At 47.8% G+C, this 22,982-nt stretch overlaps 10 protein-coding genes across 10 annotated transcripts; 1 reads left to right on the plus strand and 9 right to left on the minus strand.

Moving 5' to 3' along the window:
• Positions 1–943: 943 nt before the first annotated feature.
• On the minus strand, positions 944–2,990 carry F5891DRAFT_1088140 (alpha-1,6-mannosyltransferase subunit; the record flags this gene model as incomplete). The annotated part of the gene is made up of 8 exons (XM_041363485.1): positions 2,783–2,990; positions 2,596–2,734; positions 2,371–2,544; positions 2,093–2,317; positions 1,935–2,041; positions 1,660–1,886; positions 1,430–1,602; positions 944–1,377 (listed from the first exon to the last, which is right to left on the minus strand). Coding segments are annotated over exons 1-8 (1,568 nt in total), but the record flags the coding sequence as incomplete, so codon positions are not given.
• F5891DRAFT_1088143 (uncharacterized protein) lies at positions 2,984–4,640 on the minus strand. The gene is made up of 2 exons (XM_041363486.1): positions 4,291–4,640; positions 2,984–4,236 (listed from the first exon to the last, which is right to left on the minus strand). Exons 1-2 carry the CDS (start codon positions 4,492–4,494, stop codon positions 3,235–3,237), a joined length of 1,206 nt encoding a protein of 401 aa, XP_041216339.1. The 5' UTR covers positions 4,495–4,640; the 3' UTR covers positions 2,984–3,234.
• Positions 4,641–4,902: 262 nt separating this feature from the next.
• On the minus strand, positions 4,903–6,151 carry F5891DRAFT_970248 (chaperonin 10-like protein; the record flags this gene model as incomplete). Its single annotated transcript, XM_041376338.1, has 5 exons — positions 4,903–5,022; positions 5,075–5,469; positions 5,516–5,705; positions 5,751–5,829; positions 5,889–6,151. 5 exons carry the CDS (start codon positions 6,149–6,151, stop codon positions 4,903–4,905), a joined length of 1,047 nt encoding a protein of 348 aa, XP_041216340.1.
• On the minus strand, positions 6,149–8,001 carry F5891DRAFT_437951 (chaperonin 10-like protein). The gene is made up of 7 exons (XM_041371826.1): positions 7,940–8,001; positions 7,721–7,876; positions 7,358–7,665; positions 7,214–7,295; positions 6,972–7,158; positions 6,517–6,911; positions 6,149–6,466 (listed from the first exon to the last, which is right to left on the minus strand). Exons 1-7 carry the CDS (start codon positions 7,943–7,945, stop codon positions 6,350–6,352), a joined length of 1,251 nt encoding a protein of 416 aa, XP_041216341.1. The 5' UTR covers positions 7,946–8,001; the 3' UTR covers positions 6,149–6,349.
• A 67-nt stretch (positions 8,002–8,068) lies between these two features.
• F5891DRAFT_989842 (uncharacterized protein) lies at positions 8,069–8,768 on the minus strand (the record flags this gene model as incomplete). Its single annotated transcript, XM_041378073.1, has 6 exons — positions 8,069–8,140; positions 8,182–8,279; positions 8,325–8,388; positions 8,453–8,476; positions 8,594–8,605; positions 8,730–8,768. The coding sequence occupies 6 exons, from the start codon at positions 8,766–8,768 to the stop codon at positions 8,069–8,071; spliced, it is 309 nt and encodes a 102-aa protein (XP_041216342.1).
• Positions 8,769–9,002: 234 nt separating this feature from the next.
• On the minus strand, positions 9,003–10,273 carry F5891DRAFT_437975 (uncharacterized protein). Its single transcript, XM_041371827.1, has 7 exons — positions 10,097–10,273; positions 9,817–10,033; positions 9,597–9,759; positions 9,448–9,548; positions 9,233–9,390; positions 9,057–9,177; positions 9,003–9,009 (listed from the first exon to the last, which is right to left on the minus strand). The coding sequence occupies exons 1-6, from the start codon at positions 10,220–10,222 to the stop codon at positions 9,085–9,087; spliced, it is 858 nt and encodes a 285-aa protein (XP_041216343.1). The 5' UTR covers positions 10,223–10,273; the 3' UTR covers positions 9,003–9,009; positions 9,057–9,084.
• A 116-nt stretch (positions 10,274–10,389) lies between these two features.
• F5891DRAFT_1088161 (uncharacterized protein) lies at positions 10,390–12,173 on the plus strand. The gene is made up of 4 exons (XM_041363488.1): positions 10,390–10,575; positions 10,636–11,092; positions 11,151–11,293; positions 11,356–12,173. The coding sequence occupies exons 2-4, from the start codon at positions 10,862–10,864 to the stop codon at positions 11,702–11,704; spliced, it is 723 nt and encodes a 240-aa protein (XP_041216344.1). The 5' UTR covers positions 10,390–10,575; positions 10,636–10,861; the 3' UTR covers positions 11,705–12,173.
• A 543-nt stretch (positions 12,174–12,716) lies between these two features.
• F5891DRAFT_1088156 (uncharacterized protein) lies at positions 12,717–14,317 on the minus strand. Its single transcript, XM_041363487.1, has 7 exons — positions 14,103–14,317; positions 13,866–14,052; positions 13,624–13,810; positions 13,469–13,569; positions 13,252–13,412; positions 13,040–13,198; positions 12,717–12,971 (listed from the first exon to the last, which is right to left on the minus strand). The coding sequence occupies exons 1-6, from the start codon at positions 14,229–14,231 to the stop codon at positions 13,076–13,078; spliced, it is 888 nt and encodes a 295-aa protein (XP_041216345.1). The 5' UTR covers positions 14,232–14,317; the 3' UTR covers positions 12,717–12,971; positions 13,040–13,075.
• A 4,931-nt stretch (positions 14,318–19,248) lies between these two features.
• On the minus strand, positions 19,249–21,231 carry F5891DRAFT_1121587 (glycosyltransferase family 22 protein; the record flags this gene model as incomplete). The annotated part of the gene is made up of 8 exons (XM_041363842.1): positions 19,249–19,679; positions 19,732–19,904; positions 19,962–20,188; positions 20,237–20,343; positions 20,395–20,619; positions 20,673–20,846; positions 20,898–21,036; positions 21,109–21,231. 8 exons carry the CDS (start codon positions 21,229–21,231, stop codon positions 19,306–19,308), a joined length of 1,542 nt encoding a protein of 513 aa, XP_041216346.1. The 3' UTR covers positions 19,249–19,305.
• A 123-nt stretch (positions 21,232–21,354) lies between these two features.
• F5891DRAFT_438187 (uncharacterized protein) lies at positions 21,355–22,942 on the minus strand. The gene is made up of 2 exons (XM_041371828.1): positions 22,593–22,942; positions 21,355–22,538 (listed from the first exon to the last, which is right to left on the minus strand). Exons 1-2 carry the CDS (start codon positions 22,794–22,796, stop codon positions 21,537–21,539), a joined length of 1,206 nt encoding a protein of 401 aa, XP_041216347.1. The 5' UTR covers positions 22,797–22,942; the 3' UTR covers positions 21,355–21,536.
• Positions 22,943–22,982: the final 40 nt, after the last annotated feature.

Below are 22,982 nucleotides of genomic sequence, written 5' to 3' on the forward strand. Positions count from 1 at the left end.
GCGCATGCCAAGCTCACACCTGATGCGCTCTGGGTGACCAGTGAGCAACTCGATCACCCAGTCTTGCCCAGTTAGCGCTGAAGTGTGATAGGGCTCGGGATCTTTGGGATATATTGATTGTAGGATGCCGTGCGTAGAAGCAACAACGATGCTGATTACGAGTACCATGCATTTGAGGAGTCGTTCCCGGACCTCTGGCCGAGGATTCGTCATGAGCGCTGCTAGGCGTTGGCGCTCCATCGCGAACCCCAGTGGTTGGGGATCCATCAAGGTATATACCCTACCCTCATTATCACTGATCTTGTTGATAAGCTCAAATTCAAGCTCCGAATCGCCTTGGACTTAGGGGGAGCATTGACTTCAGGTTGGGCCATGAGAAGAGTAGTGTACTGTGCACAGATCGCAGTGATCGCGACCGCACCAGCAAAAAGCCTCTTACGCCGCTCTAGGGTTAGATGAGGGTATACATCCATTGATAATATGTACAGTAGGAGAGAAGCAAGGTTCGAGCTCCGACATCTCGGAACGATGCCGGTGAACATTTTCGCAAACATGCCAAAGCAAATATTGAAAAATATCGAAAATATCGAGTTGCCGAACTAGCTCTAAAAGCTTACTATGAGCGATGATCATCTACTAGGAGTCTGTGCATCACACGCATTATGAGTTAAACCTCTACATAGTACATACATATCTACAAGTACAGGTAAAAGACATAACATCATGTTCACTGTTGACAGCGCTTCAGCATCTTAACATTGACAATCAATAGCGGACGCACACGATAAGAAAGCAGCCTGAGAGTCCAGTCCAGTACTTTTGGCGCGTGGGCCCCGAGAACGCTCACTCTAGTACATACCCGGAGTACCAGTGATACGTGATTCAAACAAAGGACATTGATACACGGCACCCGGTAACAAACAAGGTAATTCATTTCCACGCATTGGCAGAATCACTCAAGTAGATGTCAGGCTGAATCAAGATAGCAGGTACAGAAAATATTACTTCCACTCTCTCTAGTATATAAAGCTGGTCGTTCGTCTCCATCTCCAACACGCTTAACCACTGATGGAGGGGAACTTCCAGAACCTTGGCGATGCCGCCTCGCGGAATGTTCCACTTCCATCTTGAGAACCCCTGCACGCTGTCTACTAACTTCCATCGACCAGTCCCGGTGAACTCTACCGAAGACTCGGCAATGAGGTGAGTAAACGGTGTTGATGTTGTAAGATCGCGTGGGGGACAGACTTTCCGTCTTGTTATAGACCCAATCATTTGTTGCTGGTGCGGTCATGGATGGGATATAAGGTGGTGAATGACTCTGGAGGAAGAGCGAGGCCCCAGTCTGGGCTGCAAGGTTAGATATGTGAACTTGCACTGCGATGGTGTTGTCAGCGAGACTCAGAAGCTCATTCGCCGTGGCTCATACCAGCATGTTGGTCTGCATATTGATCGTTGAATGTTACGAGTGCAGAACCACCAGGGTAGTTTGCCATCGACGCGCGTGTCGATACGATAGTGATGGCACAATTCAGAGCAAGTATGCCCATAGCTGCGAGAAACATCATCCTTCCGAAAAGACCACCTTTCCTTCGAGATACCCTGTTGAAAAGCTCAGTGTGCCTCTGATCAAACGAAGTAGAAAATATGGATACTTACATCCACCAGGCACCCCGAGCGGCGGCGATATTGAATAGGGGAACGACATAGATAATGAAGCGCCATTCTTTGTGACCCAAACAACTGATGAGGGCAATAAAGAGTACTGGGGGGTACATTAGGGCCCGGACACGGTTATCCGAGATAGCTCCGAGTATAGCCAACGGTAAGGATCCAAGAAGAAGCTTTGGAAGGTGTGAAAGGAAATACGCGTGCACAGGTGAGGTCTGCACAATGGGTGAGAGACGCAAAAGAAAAATAAAGTCACAACTTACGCCCCAATCAGAACTCTTGCCTTGATATACATTGAAATATATACCATACATCTCGGGCCACAGCGGCCACTGGTTCCACATGTATGAGTCGATGGTAACGGTTAAAACTGGTCGCTCAACAGTTGCAGACCTTTCAGTGCACAAAGAAAGATACGCACCGATGGACAGCACGCCAGAGAAAAAACCAATTCTAATCAGTCTCATAAAACTGATATGCCGGAGAAGAAGTGCTTGGATGGCAAGAGGAGCTAGTAATAGCACGACCTCCGAGCGGAACACAACGGCAGTGAACGTCAGTAAAGCAAATGCAACATCGGCACTCCTTCTTGCAGGATATTGGGAGTGTGGAGCTCTGTCGTACAACGCGTAGAATGCAAGGTTGACTTGTGGTTGTCCTTTGTTGAGCCGAGGCTTGTGTCGCAGGAAAATCACCTACCAGGGAACAATGCGAACATGTTTGGTAATGTCCTGCCCATCCAAAACGGCAGATGGAATTGCGAACATATCAGGAGGACATACATGAGGCCAGTTGGACGACCAAATCGTCTACATACAGCCCGCCGTATCAACATGAGACCTGTTGCATTTAGCGTAGCAAGGACCAAACGCACTATGAGAAAGGTCAAAACGCTGCGAGACAAGTGTTGAGATAGAATCAAACCTGCTATCTGAAGGTCGAGCTTTGTGCTTAGCAAGCCCCACTGACTGGCTACATAGGCGACAGGTGAAGTGAGCCACGCAAGTAGAATGCTTCCTATGAACGTCCGTGGTACGGCACCTGAAAAGGTGTTATGGTCAAACTTCGCAACAGATCAGATACGAAGAGATGAGATGAGGAAGTTTCATGCCTTGTGCAAATTATTCCTTCCAACTCCATACATAAGAACATCATGGGTTGCGTGCAGGTTGAAACTTTCTTCGACTTTCGTGTATGGTGCCAAAAGAACGTGAGCCCAGCTGGTCGCCAACAAGAGTAAATCCATAGCAAAGCTCATCGAGAATTGAATGTGAGTACCGCTGTTCTTTGTCCTAAATGCTGAGCATGCAGCCGAGAATATGGATTTTACAGGTGCCGTACGACCGGTACCTATCTAAATTGTCTGGATGCTGACGTAACAGTGTGTAGTACTTAAAGTTATGGGGAAAAAAAAATTAAAAAAATCGGCCCTGCTAAAGTTATGTAAATAGCAAACTCTCGAGCGCCTAGACCACCCCAGTACTTAGACAGGGACCAAAAGACTAACCATGCTAGTGTATAACCTGACCGATTGCTTATATCAAGGAAGAACACTGCGTATTGCTACTCTTTTGTCGCAAAGTGAAAGTGCTTCAAGGAAGGCCAAGCGGAGGGCTCAAGCATGGACTGCACTTCCGGAGGGAATTGCACTGGTCTCAGTGTGGAGCCTACCTGCAAAAAGAGGCGCAGTGATTGCAAGCCTGCTTCCATAAGAGGCTCAAGCCCCTGAAAAATACTCTTGATAACGTCACTATCCTCGGCACGAGGCCTAGGTCCATTGATATGAAGATCAAGTGATTTCAGCGACTTTCCGAACGTCTTAACGATGATAGGTATGAGGTAATCAAAGACGATCACGACACCCTGAAAATACCCGTTCGGCTGAAAAACCAGCGTATGTAGGTTTGTTGCTGCAAGACGTGACATGAAGAGGGTGACGGAAGACATTGATCCACGAACATCCAACTGCTTCAATGCAGGGAACATCGGAGGAATGGCGTCCCAATCTATGTCCAAGCGATCTTGGAGGTGGATTTTGAGGTCTGAGATAGGTGCCTGGGACAATAGCGTGCAAAGAGTTGCAAGCTCGGGGGCACGAATATAAGCTTTGCTTAGATCGAGGCTCTCGATCTGCCCGAAATGAGGTTGGGGTGTTGGGTGCAACGTTCTCATTGTCCGCATGAGACCAATAATGCGCAGTTCCTTTAGACGCGGTGCTTCAGCGACGGCGCGGTCAAGTACCAATTCAATAGGGTCACAATCGATCGCGTCGCGACACACGAGAGTGAGAGATCGCAGGGAGGGGGGAAATGGCTTCGCTTGCGGGGAAATTGGCCCGTAGAGGATATAGATCAGACTTCGTAATTTTGGGAAAGGATGACATCCATCCTGTCCTCGAATGACTGTGAGACATGTATAACAATCCTGGGTTTTTACGAGGTCTGCGATGTTATTGATGTAGTCTCCTATGCACAAACTCCGTACTCGTGCAGCGTATTTGTCGAATGTTTTCCAGTCGTTCGATGGGCGATACTTTAGGAGATCGTGGTCTGTCGTCCAGGAGTCCTGCAGGTATAATGAGGATTGGCATCAGCGACAGACGTGAGATGAGTCACTTACATTCGCAAATGACGCGCTTTGTGGAATCAACGAAGTGAATGGCGCAAATGAGTGCATGGATCTCCAGAGGACATCGAGGGCAGGATCTGTAAATGCACGACAACAGCAAGACATGTGGTATAACGACTTCTTGTCGCCTTGCAAACCATCAAGGATAACTGCGAGAATTTCCGAGATGCAGAGAGTCTCAAAAGGTCCTCGCATGATCAGTCGAGGAATTTGTTCGTAAGTCACAGCACATGCAAGACAAAGCTAAAAACCACAAACTGGCTGATGGAAGCAACTGACACGAGGCCCCGACCAGGCATTACGTCTAGAGTTCAGACTATTACGACCTGGCTTGATTCAACGTGAGGTAAAAAAAATTATCATTAATTATTGTGTTTGTTTAACTTGAGAAATTATTTGTGTTCAAAATTTCAAATAAGTTTTGCAGAGACGCCAATCATTTCCTTGCGCACCAATTGCAACTCGAATGAAATCTGAATTACAGGTTTGTTCTTGAAATAATTTACTAATACATAGTGATGCGATGCCGGCACTTGAATAAAAATACAGTGACAAACCAGACGAAAATCACATTGACTTCCTCGTCGACCACATAGTATGGCCTCACTTGGTGTCTTGCGGGTGAGCAACCAACTTTTTCCCACTTACTTTCGCCGCCTTCATTTGTTCCAACCCCCCGATGATTCCTTCAAGACCATCAGGAAGAACTTCGTACCTAAGAGGCTATATGAGGTAGGTCAGCGGCAGTGAGACTGGGATATGCTTGATACCTCACCTTAATGGTCCCTGCTTCAAGCCACTGCGAAAGAATGGCCCACAACCCCTTGCAAAGCTCCTTGTTTTCTTTCGTATGTGGACTTCCGAATGTCATAATAGCTTTGCGTTCCTTTCCTTCGTCTTCTTGGACTGATGCCGGAAGCGTCAAAACTAGGCATCCTTTCGCATCGAGGATCGACCATCCAACCTGCTGTGTCTCAGAGAGAGCAATAGCATCATACACGTACTTGATCGGGTTCTTTGTAAATCCGTTGATAGCAGCCTTGACAACGTCGGCAGAAAGGTGCCTGTTCAATACATGGGTAGCCCCAAGCGACTTCAGGTACACTTCATGGGCAGGCGACGCAGTCGTGATGATAGGAGAGAACCCAGAGAGGTGAGCCAGCTGAATGACTGAAAGGGGAAGGTTAGAATGATACTTCTCTTGACAGCAACTTACCATAAGACCCAACAGCTGACGCTCCACCAAGAATGACGATCGGAGTCCCGGAGTACATGCCGATACCGCCCTTTACCCAAGGCGGCGTGAGGCCAAACCCGTACGTGGTTTTATTATACAGGCCAGTCGAAGCAGTGTCGAGGGCCAATGGAATAGTGGCTGCGTCATCATATCCCAAATTATCCGGAATCTATATGCTGTCAGTACCAATGCAAATCCTTCAATAAGAACATACCTTCGCAGTGAAATCCGTAACTCCAAGTGCGAACTGTTGGAAACCAGCTTTATCATTTGAAAACTGGCCATGCGTGAATCTACAGCGAATAAGGTAAGGAAGCGACCCAGGCACAACTCAGGGGCTAATAGTGCTCACACTCTGTCTCCCTTCGCGAAGTTGAGAACGCCTTCTCCCACTTCGTCGACGGTACCAGCAATATCCTCACCGAGTACTACTGGGTAGTGGTCGACAAACATCCCGGTTTCCTGAACTTTGTAGTCGATAGGATTAAGGGCTACAGAGTAAACCTTGATCAAGACCTCATCCTTCCCGGGCTTCGGGATGCTGTTCAAACCAACAGCGAATTGGCCGTGCTTGGACTTCAGTAAGAGTGCTTTTTGTTGCTTTGTATCAGACATGGTTAGGAAGATGAGAGCACGATTGAAAGCGACTCTACATAGGGGTCCCATTTTTATATACGACTCCGAGTCGCGACCATTTTTGAAATGATGACACATGCAAGAAGCAATTCATATTGACAAAGAAATGAAGGTAATGCAGGGGGTATCTAGATAAAATAATGATCATATATGTCCCAGATCGCCCGTGCAAAATTGTTAAGTTTCTTGTGGTCGAACTACCAGTTTCACTCCGTCTACCTTCCCAGCGTTGAATCTCTCGAGCGCATCTGGTATTGCACGCAGCCCGCCAGATACTAGTTCGACATTGTTTGGCTGAAAAAATGTTAGAGAATACCTAGAGGTAAGGTTTGATTGATACATACCCGTATGTGACCCTCTTCGACCCATCTCTCAAGATGAGCCCACAGCCTCTTCCCCGTTTCCCAGTTCTCGTCTGATTGCGGGCTTCCGTCTACAGGAACCACCTGCCTACTGTCATAGCTGTCCTTGCTAATCAAGGATGGCTGTGTGACAACAAGCTTCCCTCCTGGCGCAAGCAATGACCAAGCAGCCTCCTGCGTCTCTGCTGTGGATATGCAGTCGTACATCATATGTATGCGAGAGCCCGTAATTTTCATCACGGCCTGTTTGAGTGCTGATAGTGGAAGATATCTGTCTATGACGTGGTTTGCTCCGAGACTCTTCAGACGTTCCGTGTGCTTCAGCGAGGAAGTGGTAATGATAGGTGAGAAGCCCGATAGTTTCGCTAGTTGGATAACTAGTAGCAGTGATGTATTAGTAAGATGTCTTGGCTGTGGCAATGAGCCGCTAAGCTTACCGTAGTTGCCCACAGAGCCGGCACCACCGAGGATCAAGATGGGCCAACCTTTGTACTTGGACCATCCGCCGCGCTCCCAAGGTGGAATGAGACCGATACCATTCATGGTACCGTACATCCCGATCGCGGCTGTGCCAATTCCGCATGCGATAGTACTTGCCTGGTCGAGCGATAAGCTTCTCGGGACCTGAGTAATATCGATCAACACGAGTCTCGACTACCGATCGCGGGGATTAACTTGCCTTAGCTGCGAAGTCAGTTGTGACTACGCAATACTGCTGAAAGGTTGCCAGATCGTTATCGTCAAAGGCACCATGGAAGAATCTAGCCGAAGTAACGATCAATCTCACAACGAACGTGGCCATTATAGAAATGAGATGGCATACATTCTTTCCCCTGGATTGAATTTTGTAACGCCTTCACCAATTTCTTCGACGATGCCAGCACCGTCGGTGCCCAGAACTGCAGGATAGCTGTCGACGAAAGTGCCATCTCTGTGGATCTTAGCATCGAAAGGGTTGAGCGCAGTGGCCTGGAGTTTGACGAGAACCTCGCCAGGGCCTGGCTTGGGTATTTTTCGGCTAGCGACGGTAAAAGTCGCTTGCTTGGATGGGATGATGAGTGCGAGTTGTTGGTCAGGCATGTCAGAGATTGAGTGGAAGTCAAATGTTGAATGGATGGAAGGGCTTTGTTCCTGTGCGAAAATTAAGTATCGGACATGGGTCTTTATACTCATTGCTATTATTTACCTGACTCAACGGAAGCGAATGGAATGAAGTGTTTAGGGACACCTCGTGTATTGTGTGAGGCCCTCGACCATCTAGGCGCGATAAAAATTGCACAGCTTTATCAAGAAGCCTTAATCTTCGACGGATAGGTCCGGAGGGCTTGTTGCTGGTGCACTGCTGCATGGGGTTGGTGAGCAAACGATGAACACGAGGCACATAATAATGGAGCGTTACGCTTACAGTCATTGTGCTTATGACGTGAACTCCGATGAGGTACAGAGGATATTTCGTTATACAGGAAGGAATTGTGTGGGCTTTATAGTCATTGGTGCCACAACCCACGAGGCAGTTACGCTATTTCGCGACATTTTAGGGCCGCACAGAGTGCAATTGATGGAAATTCCCTGCACAGGAATCCCTCGTGCGCTCCACAAGTTTATCCTATGTGGAGCTTCGTTATAGAAGCAACCAAAGGTACGTACAAAATTAACGCCAACCTCGAGGCTGGCAAGTTGGACGCCGGACGTTTCACGTATAGTCCAGCGAGCGGTCCCTGGATGCGCCTGGAGACCAGACCAGACTAGACCAGATTAGTGAAAAACACAAGGTGCACAGCCTAGCCCACCTTCCCCTTGCACATGGAAGCCCATTTCCTTAAGAAATAACGTTTGCCTCATTTCCGAGGGATGCTGAGCAGGGCTGTGATCAGGCAAAAATCAAATAGCGCAAAAGCCGTTATCATTTCGAGCTAACTAGATCCACGTCCAGCATGGATATCTATGCGTAGGAAAGTAAGAGGAGTGGTTCGTCAAGAAGACACCTTGATTAAGTGACGGTACGTAGAGTCAAATCAGCTGATCTGAGAAGTGGAGGCGGTGATTGCACAAGACGGACCGTGATCGCAGGCTATTAAAATCGATCGAGGATTAACGGGTGAGAATGAACTATGTATACGATTAATCTGCTCGTCAGGGTTTGGTCAGCGAGAGTTCAAGTATCCCGCAAGAACGTACCTATCAAGAAAACGAACCACGGCCGATTGTACAAGATTGAAATATAATTGGAGCATGACGAGGGGATGGTCAACGCCGATGCAGATTTGACGTCAATTAATGGTAGATGGATACGGAAATAGGCGAAGATGCAATGCTGTTGAATGCTCTAAAGCATTTCCTTCGTTACGGTGTGCGGGACGGGGACATTATTGGAGCGGAAAACAGTCAAACCTCGATGCGCGTTTTCTCATGCATGTGAATGTGACAGAGTGAGAGTCCAAAAGAAAGACGTGGGTCGGAATTACGTTGTGTGCGCTTGTGCTTTCAGTGATCAAGCTATTGGGGAGAGATTAGAAACCTACCTATAAGGTAGTGATACTTCTCAACGTCTCACTGACTCCGCATGCTGTCACTGGACTCCAATTTTACCCTCTTGGCACTGCGGGTAGTGGTTATTCTTTCCTCGAGCCTTTTCACTTGTGCCTTCGTAAATTGGGTGTCAGCGCTTCTATAAGCATATCGCAAGAAAAGATCTGACTTTCAGCGCATTAAGCTCACGCAAGGCTTCATCATCTATATCTGAGCCTGTCCCATCGTTGTAATCTTCAGATTCTGGTACGTCTACAGGAGCTTCACGCTTGGTTCCCCATGAAGGTTGCATAGGTGGCGGGGCAATACCATCTGCCACGAGTCGATCTAGTAAGGATATATGAGTATCAGAATATAATTACCGACTATGTTTTGCACACGAACCAAATGGTCTGTACCTGAAAACAAATGTAGCCGTGGGGGTTATTCCAACGCGCGCCACGTTAATTACCTGTTGCGGTGGCACACGGATCTCCTCTCCAAACCTAAGATCGTATGTGACTTGGGTGACGAGATGGAGCAAAACTACGCACCCCACACAGTGACTTGATGCCTTCTTTGAGCGCTCGTGAACTATCGTTCCCTTAGCAGAGATTGTATTTTTTCGGTGGCCCATGCCAATCACACTCACAGGCCAGATGGCCAAGGAAATTTCTCCGAGATCTGCGTGTGCAGAATTCAGGTGTTTATCTTCATCTGTAAGTATATGAGCATCCTTCTGGAGTCTGATGGTCTGCACTAGATAAAACTGACCCGTCAGCTGAAGCCTCGAGAAGGTAAGCGGACGGATGGAATTCATTGATGTGTTGACGTATTTGAATTCTGCCGTACATCTCTGATACGTCGGTGGCTCATTGAAACCTAAAGCATGCATTAATTGACCCCCTCCATGTATGCCATCGAGTGTCACATCTCCTGTTTGGTGATACTGGCGTGCATAGTTGATATCTTGCCATACTACAGAGAACGTCTGCAGGAGTGACAGGAGGCGGCGTTGGGGGTCGCCTCATGTACAAATTCACGAAGTACACACCTTTCCTGCTTCCGAAGCAATCCAACAGGTCACCTTATTTTCTTCTGGAAACGTCTCAATTCCATAGCTCTCCAAAGCTTGTCCATCGACCCTGATGCACGCTCGTAGCGTCCCATAGGATAGCATTGAAGGAAAGGAGAATGATGACGTGGATAGCTTTCAATCGATGTACACGCGCTTAACCAGGTACAGAAAGGCGTGCATGGAATTACGCGTGCTTTTATCCACTAATTAAATTTGAAACTCAGCGACACCAAGGAACGCGTTCACGTCATGTGACATATCCCAAAACTCTTCCTTTCAAACCAAACTTGTTGGTACGTTGATGAACGTTCTTCACAGCAACTGAATGACGTTACTGGTACCTCCTCGGTGGCTATGGCCTGGTGCTAGGCACCTCTAGACCACTTGGAAATGCGTACTTCTCGCTGTGATTTTAGCCCGGACCATACCTACTCGCGATTCACATCTTGGAGATGGTAAATGTTTCTTGCAAGCTTAATCTTCGATTTTAATGAACTCATTATCTGCTGGTCTAGCAGCTTTGTGATACTTCCGGAACAGTGGAAATGAGGTCAGGCTTTACAAAACGGCTTTTCATTTGAGCTCTGGGCCATTCACAAAGCACGTCATAATGTGCTGACTTGCGGTCATTTCAGACAAGTCGCGATGCACGCCTGACCCGTAAAGATTGATGACACGTGAGGAACGGCACATAGGAGTTGTCAACGCTGGGTTCACATCGGCCGATGTAACGGACCGCAAATGTCCAGCGCTCTGGTTCCTTCTTCAACAGGTTGGCAACGGATCATGGACCAAAAACATGAGGTGTCTCTACGTGGAATCACTATCACATATGGACTAGTACTCCTTCGTGTCAATAAAGTCCGAGGAGTTGATGTAGATCCGGAAAGGCGGCCGAAACTCAACGCAATCCAGTCTATCACTCAATGCCGTTACTATTTTGATAAGGCGCCATTATACTCCAAACAACGCGTTGGTTAAACTCTAAATTTCTGGACAATATGTGACATTCACATTTCTTCGTTTTCAGCTTTGTGACAGATACGCACAAAAATACTGTTTCCGCTACTCCTCTCAGCCCCCCTTTCAAGAATTCTGCGCCACTTTACCACTTCGGAGAACATCAGAAAGTTATCAGGAGAATAGAATCGATGTACGAGTCACCGTCTTCATGTGATGTTTCAATTTCAACCACGAGTGGTGTCATGCGACGTGATACTGACCAGGCAGTACAGACAGGCACCATGGACGAAACACGGCATAGATTTTGAGGAATCGAAAGAAGGATTCGGGCCGGTACAGGACATCACACCGAGGACGCCATGTTTGTATACTATCCCTTCCGGTGCAATCGGTACGCCACAGACGCTGGCAGTCACGCAAATGCCACGGCACATATCGACAGGTGTCGATATCTTTACGTGGCTTCGGCACTTTCAACTATCTCGCTCCATTCTACTCCAGTTCACGTGGTCGTTCAACATCATAATGAGTCATAACAGAGAGAATGATATCCGTGTTTATAAACACGAGTTTTGTGAAAGTACCGACTTCTGTGGGGTACCGATTACACCGGAAGGGTAGTATTTGAGAATGAGCACCTGCCGCCGGCAGGATCTACTCAAGGCTGTACTGACGTCAGGCCGGTAGTCTCAGTGGCAGAAATATCCCCGCTCACGAGGATGACGGTCCTCCTAACTTGATTCGGAATCCCGAGTCCCTCCTTTTGCCGCGAGCGTTTCAGCTCATTCTACACTCATTAGGACCATGCGAGTTGATCGGCTTCCGGTCCACCCATAGGCTTCCGGCTAATAATCGCAGAGAGCGACGACATTTATTGTGTTCGGTACAGAAATCGGAGACAAGCTTACCGACGGAGCATAAGATCAATCAAATAGGAGGTTTGTCTGTACCGGAGGTTCTCTTAGCTTCGTCTTCGAGGCTGCAGTTATGGAACGAGTCAAGTCCCAAAATATGACTGCCACTCACACGATATACTTCTTGAATGTCCCAATAGCTGTGTGTTCGTAAAATATACAATTGTCCCCCATGATCATCCAAGGGCAGTAGGTAGCCGTCATCATCTGAATACCGCTCAGCATGATCATGAAGGTCTAGATACCGGTCAACAGTGGAACAATATCAAGTCGCCATTGCATTGCCGGCAAGTACCGGCGGTCGAGGAGATATGAAAGTCGCGAGTTGGTCACGAGAGCTAATACATAGTGCGCAGTACCGCATCATTGATAAGTCATTGTAAACGTTGTGTGCGTTTCGGAATGTCCTGGTACCAACCGGAAACACTTGAGCGAAACGACATTGAGCTCCGTACTTATGCCGCGACATTCGGAACGCGAGTTGAGAGGATATCCGATTTCCTTCCTCAGATACAATCCAGCATGTACCTAGTACTAGCCTCCTATCTTCAAGAGGAGACGGCGGTGCCACGAAATTCTCGATCGTGAGCGCTGAGCTCATTTCCATCAACTGCAGCGCAGGCCAGGCACAGAAGTCTCCGAGGAGCATGAGTGTGGATATTCGACCCTGCCACGGGAGAAAGAAAGTGATAAAAGTTTGTTTGTATTAATCTTGAATGTTTGAACTTCTGAAACCTCGGAGTGCGAGCTGTTATTATATGAAGTCTATATACGACTTGGAATGTCATTATACAGTGGTTATAGAACAAGGCGTAGTACTAACGGTACAAGAAAGTATTATTCGAGTCGTAAGCGTAACGTCAGGACTCGTGGCGACAGACTTTCAAAGTTCTGCACCTATACAATGTACATACATACATCATAGTGATGATGATTTCGAACCACACAGAAACTATTGATGTAGCGTGTTTCATCTTGCAGATAATCGAGTTCCTAGAAAATGCATGGTGGTGTCCATCACACTGGGAATTTGATTGCTTACCTCAGAACGGAGGACCTGAACCCAAGAAAAGAGAAGCTAATCCTCAGTGAGATCAATAACCTCCATAGCAGCGGGTTTCCGTCGCGATCCCCCGTGTTCCAACTTGACAAGCGAGGGCTTCCGATCTTCTACTTGTGCACGCAAGCGCTGAAGCTCCATCTGCAAGACGAGAATGAGCTGGAGGAAAAGATATCACCAAAACAAAAAATTACCTCTAGCTCTCGAATCCTTGCCAGTGGTTTGACATCATCTGAGGGCAAGGACTCATCAGACCCATCCATGACTTCATTGTCATCGTCATGATCCTCCATCTCTGCCTCTGTGTCTGCCATGATTGATGTACGTGGTGCTACTCCCATTGCTTGCAGGATGTCTGGGATCGGGACCATGTGTGAGTGGCGAATGCGCGTAGAAAACATCATGGCCCACCCAAGCGCGTGTACTTGAATACGAAGACAGTCTTTGGACTATTGTCTGGTATAATCTTGAAGGCTGATACTGGGCTTTGATCGGGTACTTCTTCTCCGAAGCTTAACAAAATGACAATCATAAAACAGTGAGGTTTGCGATGAAATTTTACGCACACAACACGATGAGGGCATGCCTTCTTGGCGCGTTCATGCACCTTGCCTTCCCGCACACGAAGGGTACGGTCGTTCACGTTCTGGGAACCCATTACTTGTTCTTTCATGGTGTACTTCCCCTGCACTACCTCCATCATAATTTGACCTATATCATTTGCGCTTCGATCATCGAGCATTGAGTCGTCATCTGATGTTTAGCATTAGAACTTGGAAGAAGGCTTCGGGAACTTTCGCATACTAACCAGTAAGCTCAAGTTGGGAGAACATGAAATCTCTTTTAACATAACTATTGCTCAGATGCGTTATGTTCTGTGTACCAGTCCAGCCCGGAGGCATGACGTATGGACGACAGGTAATACCGTCAACGAAGACGGTTAATAAGGCTCCCGAGGTCTGCCGGGCTAAAAATTTCGCGCTGACTTGAAATTTCTTATGGAGATACTAAGGGTCTTTCGCTATGCATTTTATGGACAACGTACCTTGCCTGCAGTTGACGCGATCCAACACGTTATTCTGTTCTCTGTTGGCGTACTGGAAACGACGATATCATACTCTGGAAGCTCCTGGCCATCCATGAATATACAAGCAGAGAAGTCTCCCAGAATCATGGTGCAAGATAGACAAACAATATATCTTGGGGGAAGAATACGGCCTGCAGGATGGAATATTAAGTGGCTTTGCTTGAAAGGATTACGTGAAGCTTTGCTATATGTAAGATAGGCCTCAAGCAGTTTCTGCAAACATCACGTGATGTGACTTAGCTGTGACTTTACTTGTGATTACTGCATTTGGTACCGGGACTCCAGATACAATGTATGCCTTAAACCTTACTTGTGTCGCTATCTCCTCCTTCAATTTCACACAAATGGTAATTCTAAAACAAATGACTCGTTAAAAAGTACGTATACTACAACTTCTCCGTTTTTGTTTTTTTATATCTTGTCGCCATGGACATCCTATACACATTCATTGCTTTTGTCACGCTTCATCACACTTTATCACGTGACGTTTACAGAAACTGCTCGAGGCCTATCTTATGTAATCTAATAAACCAGTGAACCGAATAAAAGTTTCAATGACAACGGGTCACGTGCGGTATCCCGGACGGGGAGTTTCCTCCGAGCTCACGTCTACAACGTCACGAAGTGTATGTAGTCATATTGATATGCACGCACGCGCAGGATTCTGGGTTGCGCACTTCCCAGTGTAGTAGAAAACACAGTGATTAACGAGAGGCAACTTGCTAAGCGGTTATCTTCTTGTAAGGTTATCATGACCCGAGGCGAGACACCAAGCGACAACCACAGTAAGTTATTAAACAGACGACGTACGGAATAGGCTATACTTATCAAACAGACGAGCACAAAACTGAGAAAGGAGAACTTCGAGCTCATACGGAATGTGTAAGTATTGGTGAACTACGAAAAAGGAAATTGAATGGAAAGTCAGCAGAGTTCACGACAAAGACAAAAAGGATGGCACTTCTGGGTCATATCATATCATAGACGTTCACCCGGTGTGGGACTGGATCTTGGAAACCAAAAAAGGTAGGCCGCTCAAGAAGTTGGTGCATGTGAACAACAGTTTGAACGACATCGATGTCATTCCAAGCTACATATTACATTATTAAGTTATAGCATGACGAGTCTGGCAGGTCGATTAAGTTTGGGCCCTGAATTCTGTAAGAGCTAGTTCGGCAACTCGATATTTTCGATATTTTTCAATATTTGCTTTGGCATGTTTGCGAAAATGTTCACCGGCATCGTTCCGAGATGTCGGAGCTCGAACCTTGCTTCTCTCCTACTGTACATATTATCAATGGATGTATACCCTCATCTAACCCTAGAGCGGCGTAAGAGGCTTTTTGCTGGTGCGGTCGCGATCACTGCGATCTGTGCACAGTACACTACTCTTCTCATGGCCCAACCTGAAGTCAATGCTCCCCCTCACTCCAAGGCCCCACCAGCGCAGTGGAATGATGTCGAGACTGTTACCCTTGTAGACTATCTCTATGATCATCGCTCAGAGGCTGAAGGGGCAGGCAACTTCAAGCAGCAGGTTCTTGGCTCTGCTGCAGAGTTCATCAACAATCATGAGGCGCTTCAATCCACTCGCGCAGGTCCACTGAAGACAGCGAAATCAACTCGAAACAAGTGGACATCAGTAAGCCCTATTTGATCTCATCTGATCTAAGCTGACGAGTCTCATCTAGCTTAAAAACATATTTCATGCTATCGAGAAGTACCGCAACCAGACAGGGGTCCACTGGGACAATGAGACTGGAGCTGGGATTGAAGGAACTGCGGCTGCGGCTGTATGGACATCGTATGTCAAGGTATGTCCCCTCTTCGTCATATTGATTTGAGCGCTGACTTTTGTCAGGCAAATAACCTCATGCGTCCTTTCCGCAACAGGGGATGGGAGCATTATGAAAAAATGCAGACCATCATCCCATTGGGCGGCGCTAGAGGGCGGCACGTCTTCCGTCCAGGTGGCGCTGCTCCCTCCACCACCAATGCTGATAACGATCTTGCGGATGCTGCTGGCCCATCAAGCACTGCTGCTGTTCCTGCTGCTCCAAGCGCTGCTGCTGTTCCTGCTGCTCCAAGCGCTGCTGCTGTTCCCGCTTCTGCAGGCCCATTAAGCACTGCCGCCACCTCTACGTCCATCACTAGCTCCACTCCTGCACGTTCCACCGCCATCTCTACTACCGCTGCGTCTACCGCTGCTGGCTCTAACGCCAGCAAGCGCCCATATTCGGATGTGATGGGGGACATGGAGTCAATTGGCTCCACGCACTTGTCATCGTCCATGCGACCTCCTTCCACCACGCTGGTGTCAGCCCCCCCATCCAAGAAACCACGGACTCCGGTGGTGTCCCAGAACAGCCGTGTCACCAAGATCAGCAGTGCCGCCAAGGCTGCAAAGATCACGCCGGCAGCTGCTGTGGTGGGGATGCAAGGCACCATCAACCGGCTCACCGACGTCTTTGAATGGTTTGTCAGAGGAGGGCCTGATGGTGCACAAGGTAGTGAGGACCTGGTCATGCGAGCCGTCAAAATCCTGGAAGGCGAGGACTCTGACATACCGCCGGACCAGCAGGCTGCTCTCATCATGTTCATTGGTTCAAAGGGCAATGAACATTACCTCAAGTTCTACGTGAATCTTCAGGAGAAGAGTAGGAGGCGTGCATTCGTGGGGAAGCTGATCGGCGAGGCAGTTGATGCAGGTGATGCCGGTCCAGCGCCGCGTGTTGATGCTGAAATGACGGGCTGAGCCGCCTGCCAGCAGGACAATATTCGTTTTCAATGTTTTAAATCTCATCATGCTGTGTGTGTTCGCTCGCTACTTCTTGTGTTGTGTTGCTATATGTTGTACTACCTACCACCTGTGAACTGAATAGAATAACTCTTGTGTGTCAATAACAAGCGCGTTCTCACTTCATTGTTCATTGTTCAGTATGGAGCACAGTAGTAAGTACAAAGTAAGCCTACACATCACTATCAGTATCATCAGCGGCATCAGCAGCAGCATCCTCGTCATCGTCCATGATATCAAGTGCGTCTAAACCCCGTTCCTGTATGACGCGCTGATACTGCGTCCACATCGCTGCTGCAATGCGATCACGCATCGCAGCTCCTTGACGAAATTCCTCCTCGTTATCCTCCTCAATAGCTGCTGCGTCATCCTCCGCGGCCACGTCAGCGCCAAGACCACCACCATCCTCAACATCTTCATCTTCGTCATCAGCAGGAGGATGACCCTCGCTAGGGTCACGAAGACGAATGTAGTTGTGTAGGGCGCAAAGCGCGGCTGGAATCTGCGCTTGAATCTCCATAGCGTAGGCCGGTGGTAAGAGCAGTATGCGAAAACGTTGCTTGAGAACGCCAAAGATGCGCTCAATGACGTTTCGTGCTGACGCGTGACGTAGATTAAATAATTCCTCCTTGTTAGAAGGCCTGTAAACTTAGTACTTAGCACATTGAAAATCAATCGAGAATGAACTTACCGTATATTGGCGCGACCCCATTCGGCAAGATGATAACGCACGCTTCGGTAGGGTACCAGCAACCCAGGACGTAGAGGATATCCTGCGTCGGCAAGAAAATATTTGCCAGCGGGAGTGCGAAAGTCGTAAGAGCAGGCGTCCTCGTAGACGCGAGCATCAGTGGCCGACCCTTCCCAGCCTGTAAGTGCGTATGTGAAGTTGAGCTCGAAATCGCATGCGAAAAGGCAGTTCTGCGACACGAAGCCCTTGCGATTACGATACACCGGACGTTCGATGGCCTTAGGCGTGACGTGGATGTGACTGCCGTCGATCGCCCCAATAGCGTCCTTGAAAAAGGGCCACCATTTGGGGTTCTTCCGAATTTTGCGGGGGACCGAACCATCTGGAAAGCGCACGTATCTTGAATAGAACGGGTCCGACGTGAAGATGATAAGCATCTTGCGGAAATAACTACATACTATTAGATACTGTCACTTGAAATAAAATAAAATAAACTCACCGTGAAATCGTTTCGTTCGAGCGTTGAAATCTCTCCGCAACATGCCTGATTGATAGGCCAGTCACAGAGGTGTAAAGAAAAATCGCAAGTTGTTCCTCGAGGGACACAAACTTGGAGTCTGAATGGCCCATGGTGCGAAGCTCGGAGATAAGCTCCACAAATGCATTGGCGCGCATGCCAAGCTCACACCTGATGCGCTCTGGGTGACCAGTGAGCAACTCGATCACCCAGTCTTGCCCAGTTAGCGCTGAAGTGTGATAGGGCTCGGGATCTTTGGGATATATTGATTGTAGGATGCCGTGCGTAGAAGCAACAACGATGCTGATTACGAGTACCATGCATTTGAGGAGTCGTTCCCGGACCTCTGGCCGAGGATTCGTCATGAGCGCTGCTAGGCGTTGGCGCTCCATCGCGAACCCCAGTGGTTGGGGATCCATCAAGGTATATACCCTACCCTCATTATCACTGATCTTGTTGATAAGCTCAAATTCAAGCTCCGAATCGCCTTGGACTTAGGGGGAGCATTGACTTCAGGTTGGGCCATGAGAAGAGTAGTGTACTGTGCACAGATCGCAGTGATCGCGACCGCACCAGCAAAAAGCCTCTTACGCCGCTCTAGGGTTAGATGAGGGTATACATCCATTGATAATATGTACAGTAGGAGAGAAGCAAGGTTCGAGCTCCGACATCTCGGAACGATGCCGGTGAACATTTTCGCAAACATGCCAAAGCAAATATTGAAAAATATCGAAAATATCGAGTTGCCGAACTAGCTCTAAAAGCTTACTATGAGCGATGATCATCTACTAGGAGTCTGTGCATCACAACGCATTATGAGTTAAACCTCTACATAGTACATACATATTCTACAAGTACAGGTAAAAGACATAACATCATGTTCACTGTTTGACAGCGCTTCAGCATCTTAACATTGACAATCATAGCGGACGCACCACGATAAGAAGCAGCCTGAGAGTCCAGTCCAGTACTTTTGGCGCGTGGGCCCCGAGAACGCTCACCTAGTACATACCCGGAGTACCAGTGATACGTGATTCAAACAAAGGATCATTGATACACGGCACCCGGTAACAAACAAGGTAATTCATTTCCACGCATTGGCAGAATCACTCAAGTAGATGTCAGGCTGAATCAAGATAGCAAGGTACAGAAAATATTACTTCACTCTCTCTAGTATATAAAGCTGGTCGTTCGTCTCCATCTCCAACACGCTTAACCACTGATGGAGGGGAACTTCCAGAACCTTGGCGATGCCGCCTCGCGGAATGTTCCACTTCCATCTTGAGAACCCCTGCACGCTGTCTACTAACTTCCATCGACCAGTCCCGGTGAACTCTACCGAAGACTCGGCAATGAGGTGAGTAAACGGTGTTGATGTTGTAAGATCGCGTGGGGACAGACTTTCCGTCTTGTTATAGACCCAATCATTTGTTGCTGGTGCGGTCATGGATGGGATATAAGGTGGTGAATGACTCTGGAGGAAGAGCGAGGCCCCAGTCTGGGCTGCAAGGTTAGATATGTGAACTTGCACTGCGATGGTGTTGTCAGCGAGACTCAGAAGCTCATTCGCCGTGGCTCATACCAGCATGTTGGTCTGCATATTGATCGTTGAATGTTACGAGTGCAGAACCACCAGGGTAGTTTGCCATCGACGCGCGTGTCGATACGATAGTGATGGCACAATTCAGAGCAAGTATGCCCATAGCTGCGAGAAACATCATCCTTCCGAAAAGACCACCTTTCCTTCGAGATACCCTGTTGAAAAGCTCAGTGTGCCTCTGATCAAACGAAGTAGAAAATATGGATACTTACATCCACCAGGCACCCCGAGCGGCGGCGATATTGAATAGGGGAACGACATAGATAATGAAGCGCCATTCTTTGTGACCCAAACAACTGATGAGGGCAATAAAGAGTACTGGGGGGTACATTAGGGCCCGGACACGGTTATCCGAGATAGCTCCGAGTATAGCCAACGGTAAGGATCCAAGAAGAAGCTTTGGAAGGTGTGAAAGGAAATACGCGTGCACAGGTGAGGTCTGCACAATGGGTGAGAGACGCAAAAGAAAAATAAAGTCACAACTTACGCCCCAATCAGAACTCTTGCCTTGATATACATTGAAATATATACCATACATCTCGGGCCACAGCGGCCACTGGTTCCACATGTATGAGTCGATGGTAACGGTTAAAACTGGTCGCTCAACAGTTGCAGACCTTTCAGTGCACAAAGAAAGATACGCACCGATGGACAGCACGCCAGAGAAAAAACCAATTCTAATCAGTCTCATAAAACTGATATGCCGGAGAAGAAGTGCTTGGATGGCAAGAGGAGCTAGTAATAGCACGACCTCCGAGCGGAACACAACGGCAGTGAACGTCAGTAAAGCAAATGCAACATCGGCACTCCTTCTTGCAGGATATTGGGAGTGTGGAGCTCTGTCGTACAACGCGTAGAATGCAAGGTTGACTTGTGGTTGTCCTTTGTTGAGCCGAGGCTTGTGTCGCAGGAAAATCACCTACCAGGGAACAATGCGAACATGTTTGGTAATGTCCTGCCCATCCAAAACGGCAGATGGAATTGCGAACATATCAGGAGGACATACATGAGGCCAGTTGGACGACCAAATCGTCTACATACAGCCCGCCGTATCAACATGAGACCTGTTGCATTTAGCGTAGCAAGGACCAAACGCACTATGAGAAAGGTCAAAACGCTGCGAGACAAGTGTTGAGATAGAATCAAACCTGCTATCTGAAGGTCGAGCTTTGTGCTTAGCAAGCCCCACTGACTGGCTACATAGGCGACAGGTGAAGTGAGCCACGCAAGTAGAATGCTTCCTATGAACGTCCGTGGTACGGCACCTGAAAAGGTGTTATGGTCAAACTTCGCAACAGATCAGATACGAAGAGATGAGATGAGGAAGTTTCATGCCTTGTGCAAATTATTCCTTCCAACTCCATACATAAGAACATCATGGGTTGCGTGCAGGTTGAAACTTTCTTCGACTTTCGTGTATGGTGCCAAAAGAACGTGAGCCCAGCTGGTCGCCAACAAGAGTAAATCCATAGCAAAGCTCATCGAGAATTGAATGTGAGTACCGCTGTTCTTTGTCCTAAATGCTGAGCATGCAGCCGAGAATATGGATTTTACAGGTGCCGTACGACCGGTACCTATCTAAATTGTCTGGATGCTGACGTAACAGTGTGTAGTACTTAAAGTTATGGGGAAAAAAAAATTAAAAAAATCGGCCCTGCTAAAGTTATGTAAATAGCAAACTCTCGAGCGCCTAGACCACCCCAGTACTTAGACAGGGACCAAAAGACTAACCATGCTAGTGTATAACCTGACCGATTGCTTATATCAAGGAAGAACACTGCGTATTGCTACTCTTTTGTCGCAAAGTGAAAGTGCTTCAAGGAAGGCCAAGCGGAGGGCTCAAGCATGGACTGCACTTCCGGAGGGAATTGCACTGGTCTCAGTGTGGAGCCTACCTGCAAAAAGAGGCGCAGTGATTGCAAGCCTGCTTCCATAAGAGGCTCAAGCCCCTGAAAAATACTCTTGATAACGTCACTATCCTCGGCACGAGGCCTAGGTCCATTGATATGAAGATCAAGTGATTTCAGCGACTTTCCGAACGTCTTAACGATGATAGGTATGAGGTAATCAAAGACGATCACGACACCCTGAAAATACCCGTTCGGCTGAAAAACCAGCGTATGTAGGTTTGTTGCTGCAAGACGTGACATGAAGAGGGTGACGGAAGACATTGATCCACGAACATCCAACTGCTTCAATGCAGGGAACATCGGAGGAATGGCGTCCCAATCTATGTCCAAGCGATCTTGGAGGTGGATTTTGAGGTCTGAGATAGGTGCCTGGGACAATAGCGTGCAAAGAGTTGCAAGCTCGGGGGCACGAATATAAGCTTTGCTTAGATCGAGGCTCTCGATCTGCCCGAAATGAGGTTGGGGTGTTGGGTGCAACGTTCTCATTGTCCGCATGAGACCAATAATGCGCAGTTCCTTTAGACGCGGTGCTTCAGCGACGGCGCGGTCAAGTACCAATTCAATAGGGTCACAATCGATCGCGTCGCGACACACGAGAGTGAGAGATCGCAGGGAGGGGGGAAATGGCTTCGCTTGCGGGGAAATTGGCCCGTAGAGGATATAGATCAGACTTCGTAATTTTGGGAAAGGATGACATCCATCCTGTCCTCGAATGACTGTGAGACATGTATAACAATCCTGGGTTTTTACGAGGTCTGCGATGTTATTGATGTAGTCTCCTATGCACAAACTCCGTACTCGTGCAGCGTATTTGTCGAATGTTTTCCAGTCGTTCGATGGGCGATACTTTAGGAGATCGTGGTCTGTCGTCCAGGAGTCCTGCAGGTATAATGAGGATTGGCATCAGCGACAGACGTGAGATGAGTCACTTACATTCGCAAATGACGCGCTTTGTGGAATCAACGAAGTGAATGGCGCAAATGAGTGCATGGATCTCCAGAGGACATCGAGGGCAGGATCTGTAAATGCACGACAACAGCAAGACATGTGGTATAACGACTTCTTGTCGCCTTGCAAACCATCAAGGATAACTGCGAGAATTTCCGAGATGCAGAGAGTCTCAAAAGGTCCTCGCATGATCAGTCGAGGAATTTGTTCGTAAGTCACAGCACATGCAAGACAAAGCTAAAAACCACAAACTGGCTGATGGAAGCAACTGACACGAGGCCCCGACCAGGCATTACGTCTAGAGTTCAGACTATTACGACCTGGCTTGATTCAACGTGAGGTAAAAAAAATTATCATTAATTATTGTGTTTGTTT

This window comes from Suillus fuscotomentosus (genome assembly GCF_016647785.1).
Source record: "Suillus fuscotomentosus strain FC203 chromosome Unknown F5891scaffold_354, whole genome shotgun sequence".
In the NCBI taxonomy this organism is placed as follows: domain Eukaryota; kingdom Fungi; phylum Basidiomycota; class Agaricomycetes; order Boletales; family Suillaceae; genus Suillus; species Suillus fuscotomentosus.

What these genes read in the sequence shown, in the direction of transcription:
- F5891DRAFT_1088143 (XM_041363486.1), bottom strand. Translation starts at nt 4,494, where the DNA reads ATGCGAGGACCTTTTGAGACTCTCTGCATCTCGGAAATTCTCGCAGTT. An exon ending in AAAGCGCGTCATTTGCGAAT is followed by an intron (nt 4,237 to 4,290) that starts GTAAGTGACTCA and finishes TTATACCTGCAG; the next exon opens with GACTCCTGGACGACAGACCA.
- F5891DRAFT_437951 (XM_041371826.1), bottom strand. An exon ending in ATTCGCTTCCGTTGAGTCAG is followed by an intron (nt 7,666 to 7,720) that starts GTAAATAATAGC and finishes ATTTTCGCACAG; the next exon opens with GAACAAAGCCCTTCCATCCA. An exon ending in TCGAAGAGGGTCACATACGG is followed by an intron (nt 6,467 to 6,516) that starts GTATGTATCAAT and finishes ACATTTTTTCAG; the next exon opens with CCAAACAATGTCGAACTAGT.
- F5891DRAFT_437975 (XM_041371827.1), bottom strand. Translation starts at nt 10,222, where the DNA reads ATGCTATCCTATGGGACGCTACGAGCGTGCATCAGGGTCGATGGACAA. An exon ending in CTCGAGGCTTCAGCTGACGG is followed by an intron (nt 9,760 to 9,816) that starts GTCAGTTTTATC and finishes ATATACTTACAG; the next exon opens with ATGAAGATAAACACCTGAAT. An exon ending in TTTCAGGTACAGACCATTTG is followed by an intron (nt 9,391 to 9,447) that starts GTTCGTGTGCAA and finishes TATCCTTACTAG; the next exon opens with ATCGACTCGTGGCAGATGGT.
- F5891DRAFT_1088161 (XM_041363488.1), top strand. Translation starts at nt 10,862, where the DNA reads ATGTCCAGCGCTCTGGTTCCTTCTTCAACAGGTTGGCAACGGATCATG. An exon ending in CATTATACTCCAAACAACGC is followed by an intron (nt 11,093 to 11,150) that starts GTTGGTTAAACT and finishes CTTCGTTTTCAG; the next exon opens with CTTTGTGACAGATACGCACA. An exon ending in GTACGAGTCACCGTCTTCAT is followed by an intron (nt 11,294 to 11,355) that starts GTGATGTTTCAA and finishes CAGGCAGTACAG; the next exon opens with ACAGGCACCATGGACGAAAC.
- F5891DRAFT_1088156 (XM_041363487.1), bottom strand. Translation starts at nt 14,231, where the DNA reads ATGATTCTGGGAGACTTCTCTGCTTGTATATTCATGGATGGCCAGGAG. An exon ending in ATTCAAGTACACGCGCTTGG is followed by an intron (nt 13,413 to 13,468) that starts GTGGGCCATGAT and finishes TCCCGATCCCAG; the next exon opens with ACATCCTGCAAGCAATGGGA. An exon ending in CAAGGATTCGAGAGCTAGAG is followed by an intron (nt 13,199 to 13,251) that starts GTAATTTTTTGT and finishes CTCGTCTTGCAG; the next exon opens with ATGGAGCTTCAGCGCTTGCG.
- F5891DRAFT_438187 (XM_041371828.1), bottom strand. Translation starts at nt 22,796, where the DNA reads ATGCGAGGACCTTTTGAGACTCTCTGCATCTCGGAAATTCTCGCAGTT. An exon ending in AAAGCGCGTCATTTGCGAAT is followed by an intron (nt 22,539 to 22,592) that starts GTAAGTGACTCA and finishes TTATACCTGCAG; the next exon opens with GACTCCTGGACGACAGACCA.